We start from the raw sequence: 22,331 nt of genomic DNA on the forward strand, positions 1-22,331 counted from the left end.
TGTTCACCAAGCTTCAAAAAGGAAGCTTTCTCCTCCTTTCTGCATGCGCCAAGTGTCACTTCATGACACAATTTGTTATTTTTCAGCCAACACAAGCTCGACACGTGGCACCGACTCATCAAAGGCAGCCAATCCGACAGTGCCACGTGTCACTCCGGTTTTAACTTTTTGTATTTACAATTTTACCCACATGCAATTTGTAATAAGTTTAATTGCGTATTAGTCCTTTTACCCTTCTATAAATAGAAGCTTAGGTTTTTAGAATTCAGTTACAGTTTCAGTTTCAGACAGAAAAATCCAGAGAAAACGCTCAGAGCGCTCAGTGTTAGTTTACCGCTTTCTTAGTTAATTTTCTTATGGGTTTCTAAGTTCCCTTATTATTAAGGAGGACGATGAAACCTAGTGTATTTAATTAAGTATTTATTTTTATTTTGATTCTCAGTACAATATATGCTTATGATTTTCGCTTCTTAAAATAATTTCTTTCATCTTTAATATCAAGTATTTTTGATAGTTAGAAATTATTTATGCTTGGTTCCATATTTTATTAAAAATAATATTCTTTGATTTTTTGTATTTACATTAAATTGTTTCACATTTAATGCTTAGAAGTTATAATTTTAAAGCGAAAGAAAATCTATTTTTTATTAGAAAATAATTGGTTTGATTACTGATTAAATTATGAGAATCAATATAAACATAAATATTTTTATATACATTAAGTGGATTCTGAACCCTTAATAATATCCTAAAATATTTCTGAAAATATCTGTTACTGTCATTTTTATCATTTAAACACTTTATTTTATTTTGTTACCAAAAACCTCACCATTTTTGGAACTAGGTTAGAGTTTTATTAGCTTAGATTAAATAAGTATTTTCTTCGATTTCACGCAATTCCCATGGGTTCGACCTCGTTCTTCACAATCTCCATACTACAATAAAGATTCGTGCGCTTGCGAGTTGATAAATGTAAAACGTACCATTTTGGTATACAACAACCAACGGGCAAAGGGTGGACTTTGTATGTTGACGAGGCATCCAATAGTGAAGGATCAAGTGGTAGAATAATCCTCATACGTCCCAACAAATTCAAGGTACACGTGGCCCTAAGATTTGAATTTCCTGCATCTAACAACGAAGCCGAGTATGAGGCTTTAATTGCAGGATTAAAGCTCGCTCTCGAAATGAAAGTCGAATACCTTCAAGCATTTAGCGACTCACAAATCGTAATTTGCCAAGTTAATGGAGAATATCTGGCCAGAGGAGGATGTTTGGCCAAATATCTTTCCTACACTTGTGAGTTATTACAAAAATTCAAAAAGATAATTATTAGTAGAATACCTCGTGCTTACAATTCTCATGCAGATGCTTTGGCCCGACTAGCCTCAATGAGAGAAGCAGAATTACTCGACGTAATTCATGTTGATGTTTTAACCCATCCAACTATTCATCGAGATGAGATGATGGAAGATGATACAGCAAAAAGGTCACCTGGATGACCATAATTATTGACTACTTGAAAATAGGAGCACTCCCTGGCGATAAGACTAAAGCCAAAAAACTACGATATCGAGTCGCTTGATATGTCACTTATGAAGACAAGCTCTATCACAAAAGTTTTAGTTAATCGTTGCTTAAATGCATCGATGGGAATGAATGCTTTTACATACTTCGAGAAGTACACGGTGGAATATGCGGTAACCATGCCTGTGGCAATTCCCTTATGAGGCAAGGATATTACTGGCCAACATTGCGGGCAAATGAAACTAGCTTCGCCAAAAGATGCGACAAGTGTCAGCGAATAACGACTTATGTAAATAGGCCACCAAGCCAATTGAATTCTATCACTAGTCCTTGGCCATTTGCGGTTTGGGGTATAGACTTAATTGGTGAACTGCCAAAAGGAAAAGGAGGAGTAAAATATATTGTAGTTGTCGTGGACTACTACACGAAATGGGCTGAAGCCAAGCCTATGGCGACTATAACAGCCTCCAAATAATGCGACTTTGTCTATAGTGCAATCATCTGCAGATTTGGCATTCCTTACAAATTAATTTCTGACAATGGTAAGCAATTTGATTGTAAGGAGATGCGTCAACTGTGCGATGACTTGGGGATCCAGAAAGCTTTTTCAGCGGTCGCATATCCTCAAAGTAATGGACAAATAGAAGTAGTCGACAAAATCATCAAGCATACAATAAAAGGAAAGCTTGAGGAGAAAAAAAGTACTTGGCTAGAAGAACTTCCACAAGTTCTATGGCCGTATAATACAACACCTCGCTCCACGATTGGTGAACTCCCTTCTCACTTTCTTACGGGTACCAATCGAAGTTGGAACAGGGTCTTTGAGAAGAGATGTCTTCAACATCAACAGTAATACAGAAAATCAGTTGCTACAACTTGATTTTCTAGAAGAAAAATGCAATCAGGCTTATTTGAAAAATGCAGCCCACCAACAGCAAACAACTCGCTATTTTAACTCGAAGGTCAAAGAACAAAACCCGCGAGTAGGAGATCTAGTGCTGCGTAAAGTTATGCCTAACACACGTAACTCAACACATAGAGTATTCATCGATAACTGGGAAGGACCGTACCTAATCACTAAAAAAATCAGTAATGCGACTTATCGATTATCTGATCTCAATGGTACAGCAATCAAAAGAGCTTAGAATGGAGAAAGTTTAAAGTATTACTATTAATAGTACTCGCATGTATTTATACTTGGTCAATTTATTTCAATAAATGTACTAAGTATAGGGGGTATAACCTAATATTGTACTATTGATTACATTAATGAAATGTTTGAAGTTTCAGACCTTTTCCAAATTTTTGTTCTAAGTTATGACACCAAGCTGTGAAAAGATTTATAAAGACTTTTGCAAGAAAAAAAAAGCAATAATTAAAAGTACAGCTTAAATAATGCGAGTACCCGTGTACCGCTAAATAAGTATGCAAAAGTAAAATATCCTCGAAAAGATGTGTTGTTCGATAACAAAAGAAAGATAATTTGTTCAAAGTACAAAGCGCGAGTACCCCTGTACCGCTAACGACAGATATAAAAGTTTGACAATAGTGAAAAGAAACTTAGAAAAATTAGGAGGATGGAGTGTTGGGATCGTTTGCGACATTGCTTGAGCACCATCTGCGACTTCCTCCGCATTCGCGTTCTCAGCATCCTCAGGGAAGAGATTTCCCCCAAGTCCTTGGGTTTCAGTAGGCAACATAGCACAAAATGCATCGGCTATTTCAGCCCCCTCCGCTCCAAGAATTGCGAAGTCGAAGTCAAGCAGCTTGGACAAGGTCGTATAAATATAATCAGAGACGACCTGATCATACAATTTCTTCCCGTTCTCCTTTTCACTCTCAAGGTCGCGAGTGAGTTTGTCAACTAGCGATTCCAATAGTTTGACCTTTTCCTCCGCCTGCTCCTTAGCCTTCCCAAAATCCTCGATGTCTTTGTCTTTCGAGGTCACATCCAGCTTTAGTTTCTTCATGACGTCTTGAAGAAGCGTGTTCTGCTTCCTCAGGAGGTCAAGCTCCTTAGAACCTGTGACAAAAGCCATCAAAAACATAGTAAAAAATTGTGAGGCTAATTCTGCAGAGCGCGGTAACAAGTCCTCAGCAGGAACCCCCTCGACCTTGGAAACGAACTCATCGCTCACGAATTTGTCTTGAAGAGCTATGATGTCGCGGTCCCTAATAGCAGGATCGATCATGACCTTCTTCTCCTTGTCTTGGGCAGATTTGAGCTGCTTTTTCAACGAGTCAGCCATTGGCGTGGGGACAACATAGCTTTTCCTCTTCTGCAGGATGACAGGAGAAGTTGTCGCGGTTCCAACCTTAGGCTTTCGGTTGAGAATGGGAGCTTGCTTCAAGAATGTCATTTCCGCGAGAAGACCATGAGATAAGGATATTTTTTATAGTATAAAAGCACATGCATATGTTAAACACATTACCTGATGTCGGTCTTGATGTTTGTTTAGATAGATGCTTGTCTATTCTTTCCTTTTGTTTTTTAGAAGGCTCCTTGTATACTGGTTCTCGCTGAAGGCCGGCATTCTCAGGTATAAGCTTATGTTCTCGTAATTTTGCAGTAGTCCACAGCAGCCGCCAATCGCGATCTTGAACACGCAAGCTACCTAGAACTTCAGCAATTTCTCTACGAGCAGAATCCAGTACAAGTCGAGCCGCCCTATCTACAATTGACAAAAACAGACATTAGAGACTATACAAGGTAATAAAAATATAAACTAAGTATTGGGATACGCGACATACTAGGTCGACGATTGAAGTCAGTTCTAACTAGGGCTGTTCACAGATTGGTTTGGTCTGAATTTTCATAATTTTTGAACCAAGCCAGTATAACAGTTTTTTGAATATTAGAAACCAAACCAGACCAATAAATTTCTCAAATCAAACCAAACCAAACCATTAAGAACGGTTTGGTTTGGTTCGAAACCACGGTTTAAGTGGAATTTATAATTATTCTATTTTTTTAAGTAATTGTACTATTTTTACTAAATTTTTAATTTTATTTGTCAAAATATATATTTAACATGATAAGTAAAAGATCTATAACATATAAATAACGATATAAAAGCATTCTCAAATGTCAAACAATAATAATAATCCAAAATTCATGCAATAAAAAACTTGACACACAAAAAATTTCAAAATTATACATATAGTCATATATAAAATATATATAAATTAATTATTTATTATAAACGGTCCGGTCCGGGTTAACCGTTAGCTATTTATTTCGAACCGCAACCAAACCATTACGTCGTAAACGGTCCGGATTGACCAAGCCACCAAAAACGGTTTCCCCGATTACGGTTTACAGTGGTTCGGATTGTCGTGGTCCGAATTTAAACCGCGGTTTTCCGGTTTATATGAACAGCCCTAGTTCTAACTCCTGGTACTTTAAACGCGTAGAATAATTTTGATTTCTAATCTCCCATATTAGAAATTATACCTTCTACCCCATTAATCTCAAAGTTGGCCCATTTGCTAAAACAATAAAAGCCGTTGTCATGGCCAACACTCTTTATATGGTAGAAATAGCTAAAGACCTCCATTGTTGGCTCCCCTTGGACATATTCCATCTACATCGCATGAAACCCCAGGATTATGCGATAATTGTTTGGAGTTAGTTGGAATGGGGAGACATCGTAATGTCTGAGGATAGCTTTTACAAACGGATGAAAAGGCAGTGTTACCCCGCATCGCAAAATGGGAATCGAGACCACCACGTCTTGCGTAGGGATGATCACAGGGTTAGTAAATGGAAGGTGAGGCCGCTGAGATGCTGAAGGACGTAAAGTCCCTATACGAACCAAATTTAGCCATGCAAACGTATGCAAGTCTGATTTTATGACTCGCGAGACTAGATCCTCGCATGAAAAAGGTTTATTCAGTTGAGTGTTGTCAATTGAATCTGCCTCACTTCCATCAGCATCTCCCCTTCCTTAGAATCGGATCAGGTACGTACCTCGAAGTCTTCCCCCATTTTTTCAACCTCAATGTCAGGGGCATGCCTCGAATGAACGAGATAATCTTGGCCAGACACCGTTGATTCTCTATCGCGAATTTTAACCATTGCTAGTTCAGCGAGTTCTTGAACCATCCTATCTATCTTGTTGGTAGATAGCGAACCTTGACGAGCCCTGGTAGCAGTGGTCTCTTCCTCAGATATCGAGGTGGGTATGAAGCTGTCGCTCCTCTCCAACTCGTCAACAAAAGCCGCACCTGTAGAGTCGAGCATCTAGCTATCCGACAAGTCGCTCATCTAAAAGATAGAAGATCATTTCAATGTGGTGAAAGTGCGAGAATAATAAAATGCCCTCACCCGCATAAAATTCAGAAAATATAAAGGACTAGTCGGACATCTCCAGAAATGGTTGGGTGTATCTCAATAACATAATGACCATGTTGCTACATGAGAATTAAGGTAATGAGACACACCCACCATTTCAAAAATTCGGTCAATCCCCGCAAAAGATAAGTTGCACATATACAACTAACTGTGTACCTCAAGAAATGGTTGGGAGTATCCCAGTATCCTAAGGGGCATGCATTCCTCACATGAACATTGAGTTAATGGGAAACCCTCACCATTTTGAAGAACCTGGTTAGTCCTAACATGCCACTACAAAGCAAGAAAAATGAAAGCTGACTGCATGTCTCAAATGGCTGGGCGTTTCACAGTGACCCAAGGAACATGCGAAGGTTTGCATGAACATTAAGTTACTGTGACACACCCACCATTTAAAAGACTCAGATAGTTTTCATAACAAAAGCACATATAACCTGAAGGCTAGAAAATAAACCCTAAATTCTAACAGGGTTAAAATAACTAGGGAACAAATCAATTAAGTCATTTCCGGATAGTCAGAAATGCACGCGAGTATTCGAGATGTTCATCAAGAAACTCGCGAGTATTCAAAATACTCAACGAGAAATATGAGAACACTCAAGGTGTTCTTCCTGAAACCTGTGATTATTCCAGTTTTAGGTATATATTTTCCAGAATAACGCATATTTTCTCAAAGGGCAAATAAATTTCCATACATATATCCTATCATCTCATGCATTTTCTACCTCTAAAAGCACATATTAACTCTCAAAAGAAAAGGGAGTAGTTGCAAATTTTTTTTCACTAACCTTGAAAATGCAGATCTTCTTTGAACAATTCTGTAGATATCAAGGACTTCCAACTTTTCTTGTGACAAAGAAAGGTTAGAAAAAATGCAAAATAAATTTTTTGAGAATTTGAAATTCAAAGGAAGAAGAGGAGAAAAATGAAAATGAGAGGCAAATGAATAAATGATCAATTCGTATCAGGGAGTTTAAATAATAGTATCCCTCATTTATTGGGATGGAGACACGTGGCAAGGGAATGCCTAAGGTCTCACAATCCAACGGTTATCTATAACCATGCTTGCACAGACTCCGAAGAGTTTCGATGACGTGGCACCCCAAGTGGATTAAGAATAATGATTACAACCGTCTTTTCGAAACCCTCAATTAGACAACCAATAGTCACCATCTCGTGACAACCTTTCGCCTGCCTCTCGCTTATAGTTTCCCTCGTGAGTCGTGACATAGCTGTCAATCGCAAAACTAGGGACATGTGTTATAGTGAGAATTTTCCACCTAGAAACTCGAGACCAAGCTCCTATAAAAATGACACGTGGACTCACTCTCCTCGAGGAGGGCTGAGATGTCAGAAGGAGACCTCTTGAGTGTAAACCTCGCCTGAACCAGACTCAGCGGGATGATGTGACCTTGACGAGTCTAGTCACATTCTTATAGCTCGCACAAAGTAGGATCGAAGATCGGGTTTAAGACTCGCACATACAGAGATATATGCAAGGACTATAAAGGTCTTCCTCCAAAGTAGTACAGATCGATTCTCTACTCAGCGAGTTGGTCCAGATGATCCAACGTCCTCGATAACCCGATAAGGACTCGCATGTCCTAAGTTATCGACCTGTTACAAGATGTCTGTATATGCAACTCGAACAGGACGCAGACATCCTAGACTCGATTAGTCTTGTACGCATCTTAAGCCTGCGAACTTATGCGAGAATATGAACAAACAACTCGTACCATGAAGGTCGCATACGTTGTTGTAGTTAATGAATTGGGTCGAAACTGTTCTTCATTTATTGTATTTACGTTTTAATTGATTTAAATGTTTATATTCAATGTACAAACGGATTGAGAATTAAATCAATCTCCGTGTAATCAAAGGACACTTGTTTTGTATATAAAGGAGTGATCCAACATAAAATGAACAATACAAAAAACCCTTGCAACAGTGGACTAAGCAGACCGTGATCTGACTGAACCACTATATTCTCTTTGTGTTATTTATATTTCCAGTACGTCTGTGTGTTCATAGTTTGAATACTCGCCATTCTAGATAGAGTAATTGCATAATCTTATTCATATTTAAATCATATTATTTTATTTGGTGTTGTCTAAATTCCTCCAACAACAAACTATATAAAAGTAACATGAAAATAACATCTAAATAACATCAAAACAACAACAAAAAATAATATACATATAACAAAAAATCAACAACAAATTAATAAGAGTATAACATAAAAAGACCGTATTTTCTGTAAATAAAATCAAAAAAATCGTAAAAATATTTAAAATTCTGTGAAACCGTATTTTTGTAATTTTTTTGTTGTTTTTGTATATTTGTGAAATAATCCCATAAATAAAATAAATTTTAATAATATATTTTAAAAAATAAAATAAAAAAGCTGCTGAAGTGAGTGTTTGGAATGCTTAAGATGATGAAGTTAGGCTATCTCCAACTGGACCTCAAAATACTAAAAATAGTGTAGTTTCACACTATATTTACTCTAATGAGATACTAAAACTATTCTTATAAATAAGTTAGTTTATAGAATAATTAGCAAATTTGCTCCCTGAACTTATGTCATTACCAAGTTGTGGCCCTTAAAATATAAGGGCTGTTAAAAAATCTCCCTAATATATAACCAGTATATTATTGTACCCCTTCTGTTGGGTTTTTTAACAGACCCCCGTTTATTTGCTGATGTGACATAAGAAAATTTGAGGTGACATAGTAATTTGATGGTAGTTGAAAGTTTATTAATACCCCTACCTAACAAAAAGGATTTAATTAGAAAATAAATAAAAAACATAAAATAGGAAACCTAAATATCCTCACGATCTTCATCTTCTTCTCTGCTTGTTTCTGTTTTTTTTTTTTTTGTTTGCCTTCAAATTTTTTTTGCTCTGTTCATATTTGCTTAATCCCACAGCTCTTTAGTTTAGGTAATGTCTTCTTCCAGTAACTCATACAAAAGTAGAAGGAGATTCGTAGAAGGGGGTGAATGGATTCCACCCGAATGTAAGTGTAGAATGAAATGTGTTGAACGTACATCGTGGACTGAAGGAATTCATGGTAGAAGATTTTTTGGGTGTCCTAGATACAAGGTGTGTACTAAATTATGTGATAATCAATTGTTTTTTTTTTTTTTCTGGTATCATGATTTGCTTATGCACTTGATGTTTGTTTTATTTTTTTTATAGAATAATGATGAAGTTGGGTGTCTTTTTTTAAAATGGATAGACCCTCCACCACTAAAAAGTGAATTTGATTTGGTTAGAAGGATGGAGGAGCTTGAAGAGAAAGTGAAGATTTTATCTAAAATTATTCAGAGAAGGGATGATGAAGTTGACAGCTTGATGAAGTTTAGGAAAGTGTTCAATGTGGCTCTATTTGTTTTGGTTTTAATGGTGACATTATTATTGTTCTATTATGTGTAAGTTTAGTTGTATATGTTTGGAGCCACATTTGGTTTTTTGAGCTTCATTTTGTGTGTAAATTCAATATTGAATGTGAATGAAAATGTTGTTATGAATTTGGGAATGTAAAAACTCAGTGATAGACACATTTGATTCATGATTTTGGGTATGTGAAAATTACTTAATTTTTATTAATCAATATAATTTTCAGGTCTAAGTGGAAATAAAATATTGATTTTCAAACTCAGTGAAAATACATTTTGTTTTGAAGGAATAAACCTTATTATTTTCAAACTCACTGGTGGGTCTGTGGGAGATGGTCTTTTGCATCATATCGGGTTCATCAAATTTTGTTTTGTTTATTTTCTTTGCTTTGTTCTTATAGGCTCATCTTTATTTAACTGGACTGTATTTGTGGGTCTGGGGGGTTAAAGATAGTTTAGTTTGAAGCTTTAGTTGTTGGAGTAAGAACATTAATTGGGTGTTATAGATTTTGTGTAATATATCTGTCATTGGTTTTTATTCATATTACCTCAACTCTTGTTCTGTGGAAGAAGCCATATTGTTGTGTACTGTATTTATGTGTGTAGAGATTGAATCATGAGGATTTCTCACAAGTCCTTTATTTTATTTTGTTATTACTGCCGTTTATATAATTTATAAATGGCAACAGCAGGGTTGGTGTTAAGAATTGATTAAACAATGTAATTAGGCTGTTAATTATTTTCGTTAAAGGTAGTGTGCTGGTGCACACACTACTGAATGTAAGAAATCAAATTGTGTTATAGCCTTTTTGCTTGAATTGGTTGTATTGCGGTCCCATCTTGTAGGCCTTGTGTCATCTGGTAGGACCCTGTTAGAAGGATTTACATGGCAAGACATATTACTGAAAAGTACATAAAACCAGGTACATAACAATATCAAGATCTTTTTCTATGTAAGAAATTGTAATTGTATGTTTGGTACTTCATGAGGATAGATAGTCTCCAAATGTTGTTTCTAGTGGAACTTTTGTATTCTTCCTTCCTAGTCTGATAATTCAAATCAAAGTACATTTGGTTTGCACCTAATTTTCATCACTCATACAGGAGCATCAATGGAAGTTAACATATCCCATCGAAGTCGACAAGAAATTTTGACCACATCCAATCTGGCTGATCCACATCTTTTTGGCAATGCATTAAATGAGCTAATACACTTGATGAAAATGGTAAGCTATTTCTGTTGATCATTATTAACTTTGTTGGCATTCCCATCATAGTACTGTTTGTTGGAAGTTATTTTACCGGGAACTTAGATCTACTCACAAGTATGTTGATTTAACAACCTAAATATGAACTTCTAAAACGATGGAAAATTAAAACACATAAAAGTATCAGAAATCTTACATTGGGTGCAGCGGAATATATGTCTCCTCCCACTCAGATCTCTAACCCTTGATTCCTTTTTGTCGCAGAGTATAATTAAGATCTGAGCCCGATAGTCCTTCTTTGTTGTTTTTGAATTCTACACAGCCTTCCTCACTATGATTAAGGTATTACTTGATGTGTGTGGGCACTACTCTATCACTCATAGATTTCGAAACAGAGAAGGTAGAGAGAGAGAGAGGGTGGCGGCTCAGAGAGAGTTTTTGTGTGAGAAAATTCTGTCAGAATATTGTGTGTAAAAAAATTGAAGCCTTTACCTTCTATTTATAGAAGACCACCTAGGGCTATGGTTGAATTAATTGACATTTAAAAATTGAAAAATCAATGTGAAAAGGGAAGCATAGTGGCCAGCCTAGGCATTGTGGAAACAAGGCTTGCCACTTTTCCAACTTTCCTTTTCCTACATTGCTAGTTTCCTGTTTTGTCAAAAACTGCCAATTCCTTTGTTCAACCACATAAATGTCAAATCTAATTATTAAATAATTAAAATTAATTATCAAATAATATATTGTTATTTATTTATTAATAATAAAACTAATTAAAGTTTCCTAATTAATAAATATGCCCTTCAAAATCTCTATTTACTGTTTTGCCCTTAATAAGTGATAAATTCTCAAATAGACATAGTCTAACTTGAGAATTATAATTGATTAATTAAAATCAATTAAATGAGTCTTACAAGTAATATTATCTCAACTAGTGGGGGGACCATGGGTCTATATATCCGAGCTTCCAATAAGCAGATCTAGAATTTACTACTTAAATTCACTGACTTATTAATTCTTCGTTGAATCCACGCATAGAACTTAGAATTGCACTCTCAATATATAGAATGCTCTATATGTTCCACCATATAGACACATCATTAGTTATCCATTGTTATAATCCTAATTTGATCAATGATCCTCTATATGGATGATTTACATTGTAAAGGGACTAAATTACCGTAACACCTTACAATGTATTTTATCCTTAAAACACTTAACCATGTATAAATGATATTTTAGCTAAGTGAAATGAGTACTCAACCATTTATCTCGTTTGGTTAAGCTCGAAGGAAATCATCCTTTGCTTACTATTCGCCAGATAGAAGCTATAGATTCCATATTTATGTTAGCGCTCCCACTCAATTGCACTACCGTGTTCCCAAAATGTACGTATCACCCTGACCCAAAAGTAGGCTTAACTAACAAATCAAAGAACACGAATAACACTCTTGAGATTGAGCCTAACCATATCAGGATTTAGATCATGTGATCTAGGATCAACTTAGTGATATTGAATTGAATAGATATTACGGTAAGTTTTATAAATCTATTTCAAAGTTCAATATCGGTCCATTCCAATGCATACTCCATGCATCCAACCTGAGCTTTACTTTAACCAATACTCTGGAAAGAACATAGCATTTCTCCAAATGCAAGTAAACTCTGTTGTAGATTGTCATATCAGTAAAACCCAGTGTTCTGATAGATCTAGGAATCCTTTATTCACCTAGTCATGTTTACTTTCCACTGTGTTGACAACACAATAAACATGATCAAGTATGTGAAAGGGGTTTGGATGAATTTATAAATCAAATAGACAAACAATTGATAAAGTGAACCAAAACATACACAAATGAATGAAAAATACTTTTGTTACTTTATTGATATTAAATAATCTGGATTACATTGAAATAGAGTTTTATTTAGGGCATAAAACCCAACACTATTATTAATTGTGGCTTAAAGAACTTGTCTTTATTTATTTTTTTATGGTTTCTCTCTATAAAGAACTTGGGAAAAGATTACTGGCCATCAATGTTCTTCATGAAGTTCAAAGAAGAAACTAGTATGAGATCAAACGACTGCAATTTAGAGCAGATGACAGGATGGAGTTACTCTCCCAGGTTAAGTGCAGTGCATGGAGTTGATGATCCCTTCCATCAAGAACACTTGTCAAAGGGCTCTAGTTGTATATGATTAAAGTTAAAAGGATGCTGAACCTTACAACAAAGAAGAAAAAGAAGATGTTTTTATGTATAAAAACTGTGCAGAGATGATTAATTATTTGATTATACAGCTTAGGGCCACTTACTTAAACTGTATTAAACTACTCATTTTTGTCACATATTATACGAAGCTATATAGTAGCACCTGGGCTGTTGGTCTCTGTTGGGTAATTAAAACATAGGAAGGAGTACTTGGGACCAATGAGTCAGTGACCCCACAAAAATTAAAGAGAGAAAAGTGTCATACAATAAAGGAGGTCAATTTTTGCGTTGATTCTATCATTCTATATAGGTGGTGCCGTGGTGGTGGTACATTTAGAGTTTCTGTGGCATACTTGGTTGCTCACATTGAATTGTATTTGTCATTCAACCAATTCCTGACAACTAAGGGATAGTTCCATTTCAAAAATCCCTCATCTCTTTTGAATAGTTGTGGCATTCACAAGCATCACACATCTTACCCTTTCCATTTTCTTTAAACAGTCCTATCAATTCTCATTAACCAGAAGCTATCAACAACAGCATAATAACAAACCAGAAGCTATCAACAACAACATTTACTTGATTAATTAACATGAAACAACTAAATTTACTATCAACACCAACATTTACTTGATCAAATACAACATAATAACAAAGAGTGGGATATACACATCACTTCCAAACACATTACAACTCTTGATAGCTATACCCAAAAAATAAAAAATACTCCCAACTACCACCAGGTATCAGTACATATTCTCCAAAATTAGTTTCTAACTTCAAAATACCAAAAGCCATTACCAGCAAAATACATTACAACTCTTCATATCTATATCCAAAAAAAAAAAAGCACCAACTCTTGTATTCCATTACTGAGGGGGTAGCATGAATTCTGAAGATGGTGTAAATGTTGTTTGCTGCCATGATTAGTAATCAATATTAGTGCTCAATAAGAATTGTAGGCATCAGAGTAGTTGCTGCCATGATTAATTTCACAAGTTATAAGTTTTTAAAATTTACCTCAGCTTGTGTAGTTGCTGGCTGCAATGAACTATCCCTATTTGCAGAGCTCACAGATTGGTTTATTTCTGGGTTAACATTCCTAGAGTACTCCCCAGGGTCTGCTGGTGCTTCATTTGCCTACAAGCAAAATGATACATTACATGATACATTGAATAACAGCCACAACAGAATTTATAACACAAAACAACCATAACAGAATTTATAACACACACCAATCGTAAATATACCTTGTTCCTGTTATTTTTGCTGCAAGTCCTAAAATTATGGCCCTGTAAACCACAACCAGAACACCTCATTTTGTGGAATCTCCTTCTCAGCCTCTTTGCTTCTGGTGGAGCAATTTCATCTAATTCAAGCCTCCTATTTTTCTTTGGTCTTCCAGGTTGTATTTTGCCTTCACGTTTCACCATTACCAACTTCCCACTCCTTGGCCACTCTTCTTGACTCCTAATAGGGTAAATCTATTGTGAGTATGCTTTCATGTAGTACTCTTTTGTGTACCATTTGCTCACATACTTCTCTGAATCCTCTCTGTTAGACCCGTATTGCAAAGAATAAAGATGGCTACAAGGTATTCCATTCAGTTCCCATTTTCTGCAAGAACAGACCCATCGTGCCAAATCAACAGAAAACATGCCCCGTACATATTCTCCACTTGGTACAACCCATTACCAGAACTAACAGGCAAGTGACCCCCTGCATCTACTTTGTTTTTTTTCCAATTGTTCTGATATCTTTGGTGCAATGTTGGACTGCCACTTCACCACTGAATTTCTATTTTTGTTCATTCTTTCCATCAAGTACATTCTAATCTTCTCAAGCATAGTGAGAATAGGTTGATCCCTAGCAGTCAATAAAGATTTGGTACCATTGAATCCTTCACACATATTATTACAAAGTATGTCATACTTAGGAGTAACCCTAAAGTGTGCTTGTAATATCCCAGAAAATAAATAATATTTAAATGGACATATTTTATTAAATATGTAATTACTTGGAAAATGAAGTAGGATTATGATCTTACTTAGGTGAATTTTTGAGAAATTATTTAATGAAATACGTTATTTTGGGCCCGGTAATTGTGGAAATTTAGCTATGTGGTTAGCAATGTCACGACATTAAATGAAAGGATTATTTTAAGAATATCCCGGATTAAGTTAGAATTTTATTAGAATGTCGGAATGGGGAGTTAGTAAAATTACCAAAATGCCCCTAGGTTTTTTTTAAAAAAAAAATTTTATGTGAGAAGGGTAAATTAGGAATTCAAGAAAATATTTTTTTTGACTTTTCTTTTTATTCTTTGCTGCTGCCTTTTGTTGTAAAAGGAAGGAATTTTAAAAAAAAAAAAAAGAAAAAAGAAAAGAAAAGTTTTTTTTTAAAAGGAAGAAGGAGTTTCCTTCCAAGAGAAGCAATCTCTTTTTCTCCACCTTCTTCTCCTTTTTCCTTCGAGCAGCTGAACCAGCCTCAAGAGGGATTGGTTTGCTTCAGCCAACACCAATTTTCAGAGCTAAACTCCATCTCCAAGTTGACCTTGCACCCTAGGTAAGTTCACCCTTCTAGTCTTGGTGTTTTCTTAAGTTTTCAAGCTAGGTTTTGTTATTTTTTTGAAAATTTTCAAAGCTGTAGGTTTAGTGAGGGTGTAGGTTTGTTATCCAAGTTAAATATGGTTTGTTAATGCATGTTTGGATTGAATTCATGGCTGTTGGGATTGATTGGAGAGTGAGGAAGCTAAAAGAAACTTGATTTCTTCACTTGAGTATGTGATTTCAAGCTAGAGATTGAACCATTGTGTTTTGCAGCTTAGGTTATGTCATATGTATGTTAATAAACTGTTCTGGAAAGTTTGGATAGGTTTGGAAGGGTTTTGGATCGATTTTTGGTGAAAAGGAACTATTGTTCACAGTGCAGAACCGGTCGACCGGATGGGTTCTGGTATACCAGAACCGGTCGACCGGTTGCCTGCAGGGGAGAATTTCTTCGGGTTTGTTTTATGTTCAATTTTGACCCGGGGAGTTGTGTACTATCTGTTTTAAATTATATGGGATGCTTGACCTAAATTAGGGTTGTTGGGAGTTAGGTTACGTTTGATTTCTAAATTAGGGTTTTAAATCCGGAATATTATGTTAAGGTATTTATTGTGTTTCTCAATTGTCGTGACATAGGACCGGGATTGCCTAGCTTGTTTTTCCACCCAGGTCGGCCATATTCTTGACTTCTGAATTAAGGTAAGAAAAGTGGTAAGCACCGTATGTGGTTAAAAAAATCAATGAATGAATGGAAGTGATCTTGATTATTATCATGATGTTGATTAAAGCTTATTAAGCCTAGGTTATTACCTAGGGTTGGAAACGGTTATTACCGTTATGAGTAATTACTCTTGAAACCGTGGTTAGGTTTCTTACTTATCGTTTGCGTTATCGGGCAACGATAGTGACATATTCAGCTCGTATGTAACGAGTGGTAAAAGTGGTACTTTATTAAGTACCAGGAATGTATGCTGTTTAAGGAAATGCTTATTATTATTATCAAATAGTGAGTAAACATAATGGCATGAGAATAAGTTGATAATCGTTTTTTTTCAATTATTGTTTTAGTCACTTTCTTGCTGAGTCTCTGTGACTCACTGGTGCTTTATGGTGCAGGTAAAGGAAAAGCTAAAGTCGAACAACCATGAGTTATGGTCACAGCAGCAATGTACATACCAAGTAGCGGCCAGTTTACAGGATGCTCTATTTTGATTGTATTTTGGAGAATATAAAGTTTATGTTGTAAAAATACTTTGAAACCAGTTTGTAAACATTTTGGAAACAGGGGAACCCCATAAATCATGTTACTTATCTTTTGTTAAATAGTTTAAAGGTTGAGTTTTTAACTATCAAAATTTTTAATTACCCACACTTTTAGTATAATTACATCTTATATAATTATTGGTATTTTAAATAAAGTGCACACACGTGGCGTCCCTATTGGACAGGGCGTTACAACATGGTATCAGAGCGCCAAGGTTTTTAGATCCTGAAGACTGGTTTGATATGTACATTGGCTGCAAGGACCTGATCGACTCATGGTTTAGTAAGTTTTAAGTTAAAAGATAGCTTGTTAATTTTCTGATTACCTGATTATCTGAATTATGTTGATATCAGAATGTTGTGGGAAGGATTATAATATATGGAAATACTTATCAGTATTGTTATTACTTGGAATGTGATCGCAGGTGTATAGTTATGCACCCAAGGCGGACTGGTAGGGGTGCCCGCGAGCTAGCTGGGCTCAGGGCTGCCGGTGAGGGAGAGAACCCTTTACCACCACCTAATTGGGAACAGTTATATGCTGCTATGCAAGAAACTATTCGGCAGCAGGGTGAACAAATCAGAGAATTAAGAGAGCAACGAGCACGGCACTGCTCTAAATGCGAATCCCGATCCTCCGCACCTCTAGTAGTGCCACCGGATGCGAAATCGTTTGGAACCATTATATGAACGGTTCGAAGCGTAACCCGCCAGTGTTTGAGGGTGGTGTTGATCCACTCAAAGCAGAGCAATGGATGAGTATGATAACATCCATTTTTGATTTTATGCGAGTTGAAGATAATGACCGGGTCAGGTGTGCTACCTATATGTTACGAGATGATGCCCGTATTTGGTGGGAGATTGTATCTCAGGGCCATGATCTGAATAATATGACCTGGGAAACTTTTCGGGCCTTGTTTTTTGAAAAGTATTATAATGAGTCTATTAAGGCAAAGCAAAGGCGTAAGAGTTTATACGGTTAACTCGGGGTAGTATGACCGTGACAGAGTATGCTACTAAGTTCGATCGACTGGCAAAGTTTGCCTCAGATGAAGTGGCTACTGAAGCAGCTAGAAAAGCCAAGTTTATTCGGGGGCTGGATGAACACATCGCCCGGGATGTGATTGTTGCTTCTAAACAACCGGGGGTTGCCCGAACTTATGCTCAGATAGTTGAGTTGGCTTTAGTTTCTGAGGGTGCAGAGGCTCAGATACGAAAGAAAAATGTTGCCGTAAGAGATTCATGGAAACAATCGGCGAGTCTTTGGTTCGGGAAGGGGTATTGATCTTGGTGACCGCAGGAAAAGACCTAGTGAAACATCAGCAGCAGGCCCAAACAAAAGATTCCAGGGTAACCAAGGTTTTCGTCGTAGTGGGAATGAAAACTGGCGGACTTTTCCTGAATGTCCGAGTTGTAAAAGGCATCACACAGGCGAGTGTCGCTAGGGCACATTTCCACCGTGGAATGGTGGGTCATATGAAGAGAAATTGTCCACAATTGCTACGGTTAGAGCAAAAGAAGGATGATCCACCCGCTCCTGCTCGAGTATTTGCCCTGACTCAATCTGAGGCTGATGCTGGTCCTTCTACCGTGACAGTCGGCTTTCGTTGCCGGTACTTTATCGATCGTATTAATTGATTCGGTGCGACGCATTCTTATATTTCAAGTAGAATAATTGAGCAAATTGAATAAACCTAGTGATGTGCTTTCTAGAGGTTTTGGAACCTTGTTGCCTACCGGGGAGTTGGTTATCTCCGGCGGGTGGGTTCGATCCCTTCCAAGAGTTTGTGGAAGGAAGAGAGTTATCGATTGATTCGATAGAATTAAATCGGAGGATTTTGATGTTATTTTGGGAATGGATTGGCTTGCTAAATACAACGCCACCATTGATTGTAAAAGAAAGATGGTAACTTTTCACTCGAGGGCGAGGACCCTTTGTATTTGTGGGTAAGATGCAAGGATCTCGGATTCCCTTAATTTCAGCCCTTAAGGCAAGGGATTTGTTGTGTGAAGGGTGCATTGGTTTCTTAGCACGTGTTGTGGATATTTCCGGGGAACCACTAGCGGGACGGAGCATGTCCCGTTGGTTCGAGAATTTACGGATGTATTCCCGGAAGAGTTACTGTGGTTGCCACCAAAACGTGAAATTGATTTTGAGATTGATTTAATACCGTGAGCCGAGCTCGTGTCGAAAGCTCCCTACAGATGGCACTGCAGAGCTGAAAGAGTTAAAAGTTCAATTACAGGGGATGATGGATTTGAAATTTACTAGACCTAGTACTTCACCTTGGGGTGCACCAGTTTTGTTTGTGAAAAAGAAAGATGGAACATTACGAATGTGTATAGATTATCGGGAGTTAAACAAATTGACAGTGAAGAACAAGTACCCTCTGCCAAGGATAGATGATTTGTTTGATCAGTTGCAGGGTAAAACTGTCTTTTCTAAGATTGATCTTCGATCTGGTTATCACCAACTGAGGATTCGAGAGGAGGATATTCCCAAGACAGCTTTTCGGACCCGGTATGGTCATTATGAATTCTTGGTAATGTCCTTCGGATTGACAAATGCCCCGGCAGCATTTATGGACTTGATGAACCGAGTGTTCAGAGATTTTTTGGATGATTTTGTTATTGTCTTTATCGATGATATTCTAATTTATTCAGACTCGGAAGAGACTCACGAAAGACATCTTCGAATGGTATTACAACGTCTTAGGGAGCATAAGTTGTATGCTAAATTTAAGAAATGTGAATTTTGGTTACCTCAGGTGAGTTTCTTGGGGCATGTGGTGAGTAAAGATGGTATTTTAGTGGATCCAGTAAAGGTTGAAGCAGTGCGTGACTGGCCTCGACCTAAGTCAAGAATCGAAGTTAGAAGTTTCACGGGGTTAGCAGGGTATTACCGAAGATTTGTTGAGGGCTTTGCAAAGATTTCTACGCCTTTAACTGAGTTGACCCGAAAAAATTGTAAGTTTGTTTGGACTGACAAGTGTGAAGGTAGTTTCCAAGAATTGAAGCAAAGGTTGATTACCGCTCCTGTGCTAACCTTACCAAAAGGTGATGAAAAGTTTGTGATTTATTGTGATGCGTCCAAACAAGGGTTAGGTTGTGTTCTTATGCAATCAGGGAAAGTGATTGCTTATGCATCCAGGCAATTGAAGGAGTATGAGCAACGATATCCTACCCATGATATTGAATTAGCAGCGGTTGTCTTTGCACTAAAAGTTTGGCGTCACTATCTGTACGGTGAGAAGTGTGAAATTTATACGGCATCACAAAAGCCTCAAGTACTTTTTCACTCGAAGGATTTAAATATGAGGCAACGACGATGGTTAGAATCTGGTCAAGGATTATGACTGCGAGATTCTCTACCACCCCGGTAAAGCAAATGTGGTAGCGGATGCTCTAAGTCGGAAAGGACCGGGGCAAGTTTGTGAACTAAAGGAAATCTCGGCCCAAGTTGGCTGAGGATATGACGAGAGCGGGAATTGAATTTGTAATTGGAAAACTTGCTAATATCACCATACAATCTAATCTATTGGAAAGAATTAGAGTAGCCCAACAAGGTGACCTTGAGCTACAGGGACATAAGGAGAAGTTAGAGGCTGGATTGGCAAGAGACTTTTCATGCTTATCTGATGGGTTGTTGCGATACAAAAACGAATACGTGTACCGTTGACAAAGAAATCGTACAAGAGATTCTTGATGAATCTCATACTACACCGTACTCCTTACACCCGGGAACAACCAAGATGTATCATGATGTGAAAGCTTTATACTGGTGGCCGGGTATGAAGAGGGATATTGTTGAATATGTGTCAAAATGCTTAACTTGTCAACAAATTAAAGCAGAACACCAAAGGCCGGCAGGTTTGCTTCAACCTCTAAAGATTCCTGAATGGAAATGGGAAGACATCACCATGGATTTTGTGGTGGGATTACCTGAACGGTAGGGTATTATGATTCTATTTGGGTGATAGTGGATCGATATACGAAGTCTGCTCACTTTCTCCGGTGAGGACAACGTATACAAGTGGATCAATATGCCGATTTGTATATTAAGGAGATAGTTCGACTTCATGGTGCCCCAAAGTCGATAGTTTCGCATCGAGATCCAAAATTTACATCCAAGTTCTCGGGGAAGTTTACAGCAAGCAATGGGTACTAAGTTGAAATTCAGTACAGCTTTTCATCCTCAAACCGATGGTCAATCTGAAAGAACTATTCAGATACTTGAGGATATGTTGAGGGCATGTATAATGGACTTTGAAGGTTCTTGGAACAAGTACCTACCTTTGATTGAATTTTCTTATAACAATAGTTATCAGAGTACCATTGGCATGGCTCCGTATGAGATGCTTTATGGAAGGAAATGTCGATCACCTATTCACTGGGATGAGGCTGGTGAACGTAGGTATCTTGGACCTGAAGCTGTCCAAAGAACGAGCGAGGCTATTGAGAAGATTCGAGCTCGTATGCTTGCTTCCCAAAGTAGACAGAAAAGCTACGCAGATCCAAAGCGTAGAGATGTTGAATTCCAAGTTGGGGATTTTGTTTTTCTTCGGGTGTCCCCAATGAAGGGAATTCGAAGGTTCGGGAAGAAGGGAAAGTTGAGTCCCAGATTTATTGGTCCATTTGAGATTCTTGAGAAAGTAGGTCAGGTAGCTTATCGGTTGGCTCTACCTCCTGCCTTATCTGGGGTTCATAACGTGTTTCATGTCTCGATGCTTCGGAAATATGTATCTGATACAACTCATATCTTAAGTTATGAAGACATTGAGCTTCAAACCGACCTGTCGTATGAAGAACAACCAGTACAGATCTTAGACAGGAAAGAAAAGGTGTTGCGAAACAAGACTATTCCACTAGTCAAAGTGTTGTGGCGGAATAGCAAAGTTGAAGAAGCGACTTGGGAATTAGAGTCGCAGATGCGGGAGTTGTATCCCGAGCTTTTCAGGTAAATTTCGAGGACGAAATTCCTATAAGTGGGGGATAGTTGTAATATCCCAGAAAATAAATAATATTTAAATGGACATATTTTATTAAATATGTAATTACTTGGAAAATGAAGTAGGATTATGATCTTACTTAGGTGAATTTTTGAGAAATTATTTAATGAAATACGTTATTTTGGGCCGGTAATTGTGGAAATTTAGCTTTGTGGTTAGCAATGTCACGACATTAAATGAAAGGATTATTTTAAGAATATCCCGGATTAAGTTAGAATTTTATTAGAATGTCGGAATGGGGAGTTAGTAAAATTACCAAAATGCCCCTAGGTTTTTTTTAAAAAAAAAATTTTATGTGAGAAGGGTAAATTAGGAATTCAAGAAAATATTTTTTTTGACTTTTCTTTTTATTCTTTGCTGCTGCCTTTTGTTGTAAAAGGAAGGAATTTTAAAAAAAAAAAAAGAAAAAGAAAAGAAAAGTTTTTTTTTAAAAGGAAGAAGGAGTTTCCTTCCAAGAGAAGCAATCTCTTTTTCTCCACCTTCTTCTCCTTTTTCCTTCGAGCAGTGAACCGGCCTCAAGAGGGATTGGTTTGCTTCAGCCAACACCAATTTTCAGAGCTAAACTCCATCTCCAAGTTGACCTTGCACCCTAGGTAAGTTCACCCTTCTAGTCTTGGTGTTTTCTTAAGTTTTCAAGCTAGGTTTTGTTATTTTTTTGAAAATTTTCAAAGCTGTAGGTTTAGTGAGGGTGTAGGTTTGTTATCCAAGTTAAATATGGTTTGTTAATGCATGTTTGGATTGAATTCATGGTCAGTTGGGATTGATTGGAGAGTGAGGAAGCTAAAAGAAACTTGATTTCTTCACTTGA

At 37.1% G+C, this 22,331-nt stretch overlaps 1 protein-coding gene across 1 annotated transcript; it reads left to right on the forward strand.

Moving 5' to 3' along the window:
- The first annotated feature begins 10,128 nt into the window (after positions 1-10,128).
- On the forward strand, positions 10,129-12,868 carry LOC115702940 (regulator of G-protein signaling 1-like). The gene is made up of 3 exons (XM_030630411.2): positions 10,129-10,207; positions 10,389-10,510; positions 12,503-12,868. Exons 1-3 carry the CDS (start codon positions 10,171-10,173, stop codon positions 12,689-12,691), a joined length of 348 nt encoding a protein of 115 aa, XP_030486271.2. The 5' UTR covers positions 10,129-10,170; the 3' UTR covers positions 12,692-12,868.
- Positions 12,869-22,331: the final 9,463 nt, after the last annotated feature.

This window comes from Cannabis sativa, chromosome X, assembly GCF_029168945.1.
Source record: "Cannabis sativa cultivar Pink pepper isolate KNU-18-1 chromosome X, ASM2916894v1, whole genome shotgun sequence".
NCBI classification, from domain to species: Eukaryota; Viridiplantae; Streptophyta; class Magnoliopsida; order Rosales; family Cannabaceae; genus Cannabis; species Cannabis sativa.

Excerpts from the sequence above, each read along its gene's own strand:
- LOC115702940 (XM_030630411.2), top strand. The coding sequence starts at position 10,171 with ATGGCAAGACATATTACTGAAAAGTACATAAAACCAG. Across the intron at positions 10,208-10,388 it reads TGAAAAGTACATAAAACCAG|GAGCATCAATGGAAGTTAAC; the intron begins GTACATAACAAT and ends TCACTCATACAG. Across the intron at positions 10,511-12,502 it reads TAATACACTTGATGAAAATG|AACTTGGGAAAAGATTACTG; the intron begins GTAAGCTATTTC and ends CTCTCTATAAAG.